Genomic DNA, 2,437 nt, shown 5'->3' on the forward strand with positions numbered 1-2,437 from the left:
TCTATCTATATGTCTCTATCTATGATATATGTAGGCTGTGTATGTAGCGAATTAAAACTTAGAGCATCATCACTCTTTCTTTCTTTCTTTGTCGCCACACGTGGTATCTTTTCTTTCTCTCTTTTCCAACTTTCTTTTCTTCTTTTCTTTCAGAAGGCAAGTGTGTGGCTTCAGGTTCTTTTTGCTTGTTATCTTCTTCTTGCTCCCTTCATCCTCTATCTAAGCTGTCAACTCAAAAAGAAGAAGTCTTCCTTCTTCCTCCTCTCTTCTTCTCCTTCTTCTCCTATTAGCTCACCTCCCCTACTCCACGAAGTGAAACACTCAGCGCTGCCTTCTCCCTCATCCACATCCGAAAGGCAAGAAGGACACGACCCGAGAGAGACAACTTCTTCTCCTTCTTCTTCGTTTTTCTCTTCAAAAGAGATTAGAGAGGAGTCTCCTCGTAAGAAAGAGAGGAATTACTTTCTCCCACCAGTCATTATCGACTACGGCTTACCTTGGGAGACGCCTAAGAGAAGAAGAGGTAAGAAAGAGCTAGACAATCTAGCTGAAAGGAGGCTCCTCGCGCATCTAGGAGAGAAGAAACGTGCCGCAGTGGGGAGCGAAGAAAAGAAGAAGAAGGCGATGGATAGCTATAAGGAAGACGAAAGGTCGGATCAGAGCGATGAGAAGAGAAGAAGAGAAGAAGATAAAGAGATAGAGAAGGAGAAAGAGAAAGAGGAGAAGTTTAAGAAAGAAGAAGAAGAAATAAGAAAAGCTGAAGAAGAAGAATGGATTGAATCTGACTGGGAATTTCCTTCTTCTCCCCCTCCTTTGTGGCTGACCCTGAGAGATTTCTCTCTTAGATTCTTTGCCGTCTACCTTATTACCGTTGTCATGGTAAGGCCCTTACTAAAGACACACAAAGCCATGAGAAAGAGAAATAGAAAGATAAGTAGATTAAGATAGAAAGAAAGAAAGAAAGAAAGAAGAGAGGGAGATATGAAAGAAAGAAAGGAGTGACGAATGATCGTGTCGTTCTAATAGGCATGTAAAGATATATCTACTACAGCAGACATACACATATCTAGACCATAAGGCTACCATTCAAACTATCTAGTATATATATATATCTGCCTATATATATAGATATATATAGATATAGATATATATGTGCTTATAGATTTCTTACTGGAGCTATAGATGTTTGACTCGATATATGTCGATGTATGCTTGGTAGACTCTTACCTAACATTTCCTCCTCTTCTCTCTCTCTCCTACACGTAGTCTATAAACATACATATACATATATACATATACATATATATATCTGTGTGTATATCACTCTCTGTCTATATTCATATATGTATATACATATATATCTATATGTATATATATGTATGTATGTATATGCGTTGTGCATGCATGGTCGGTCGCGAGGAAGTAGCACGCGTAGGCTCATCACTCTCCTTCTATATCTACCTGTGCAGGACATATATATATATATGTATGTATATGTATACGTGGAGGGATGGCGATGCGTGTGAATATATAGACATGTGCATACACACCTACGAGTAAGCATGTATGTATCTTTATGATGTATGTCTTTTTCTCTCGGTGCATGCATGCATTTGTCTTTTCTTTTTTGCCTTTATTTGTATGCATGCATGCAGTTGTTGAACTGGGGTGTAGGTGTATTTCTTTCTCTTTGGATGATACCAGCAGCGTGGCTTGTCATCCCTATTACATATAAACTTTCCTTTCTTTCTCCCCCTTCTTCTTCTTCTTCCTCTTCTCCAACGGAGAGTGATCGAGAGAAGAAAGAAAAGCAGAAGAACGCAGAAGAAGAAGAAGAAAAAGAAAAGGAAGATAAACTGGGAGATCGTACATCCTCTCTTTCTTCACAAGAAGAGAAACTGAAGATGAGGAGATGGAAGAAAAAGCAGCGCCTTCTTCAGCTAGGTGTATATACACGTAAAGCTCTAGTCGCAGTTCTCGTTTCACTTGCACTTCTTCTTGTCTCAGATTCTTCTCTTGTTAAAGTAAGGAAAATTCCTTCATTCACTCATTCACTCTCGACCTTATGAATAGACAGATGCATAGCTAGCTAGCTAGCTACGTAGCTAGATGAGTCGGTACTAGGAACATACATCGAATGAGATAGTTGCCTCCACTAGAGAGTCTTAATTACATAGAAGAGACAACTTCTACTTTTTCTTCCTTCCTTCGTTGCCTTGCCGTGTCTCTCAAATTCTAGTGGGAATGAGTGCACGGGTCAAACAAACTTCTCTTCTTCTCTTTTCTTCTCTTTTCTTCTCTTTTCTTCTCTTTTCTTCTCTTTTCTTCTCTTTTCTTCTCTTTTCTTCTCTTTTCTTCTTTCCTCTCATTTCGAATCCCTTGACGATGACGACGACGATGTCTCTCTCTGCTTTTGACGCACTCAGGTGTTGCTGCT

At 39.5% G+C, this 2,437-nt stretch overlaps 1 protein-coding gene across 1 annotated transcript; it reads left to right on the forward strand.

Annotated features, from left to right (window-relative positions):
* Positions 1–147: 147 nt before the first annotated feature.
* On the forward strand, positions 148–2,024 carry CSUI_011212 (glycosylphosphatidylinositol anchor attachment protein 1; the record flags this gene model as incomplete). The annotated part of the gene is made up of 2 exons (XM_068071313.1): positions 148–879; positions 1,656–2,024. Coding segments are annotated over 2 exons (1,101 nt in total), but the record flags the coding sequence as incomplete, so codon positions are not given.
* Positions 2,025–2,437: the final 413 nt, after the last annotated feature.

This window comes from Cystoisospora suis (genome assembly GCF_002600585.1).
Source record: "Cystoisospora suis strain Wien I chromosome Unknown contig_10186, whole genome shotgun sequence".
NCBI classification, from domain to species: domain Eukaryota; phylum Apicomplexa; class Conoidasida; order Eucoccidiorida; family Sarcocystidae; genus Cystoisospora; species Cystoisospora suis.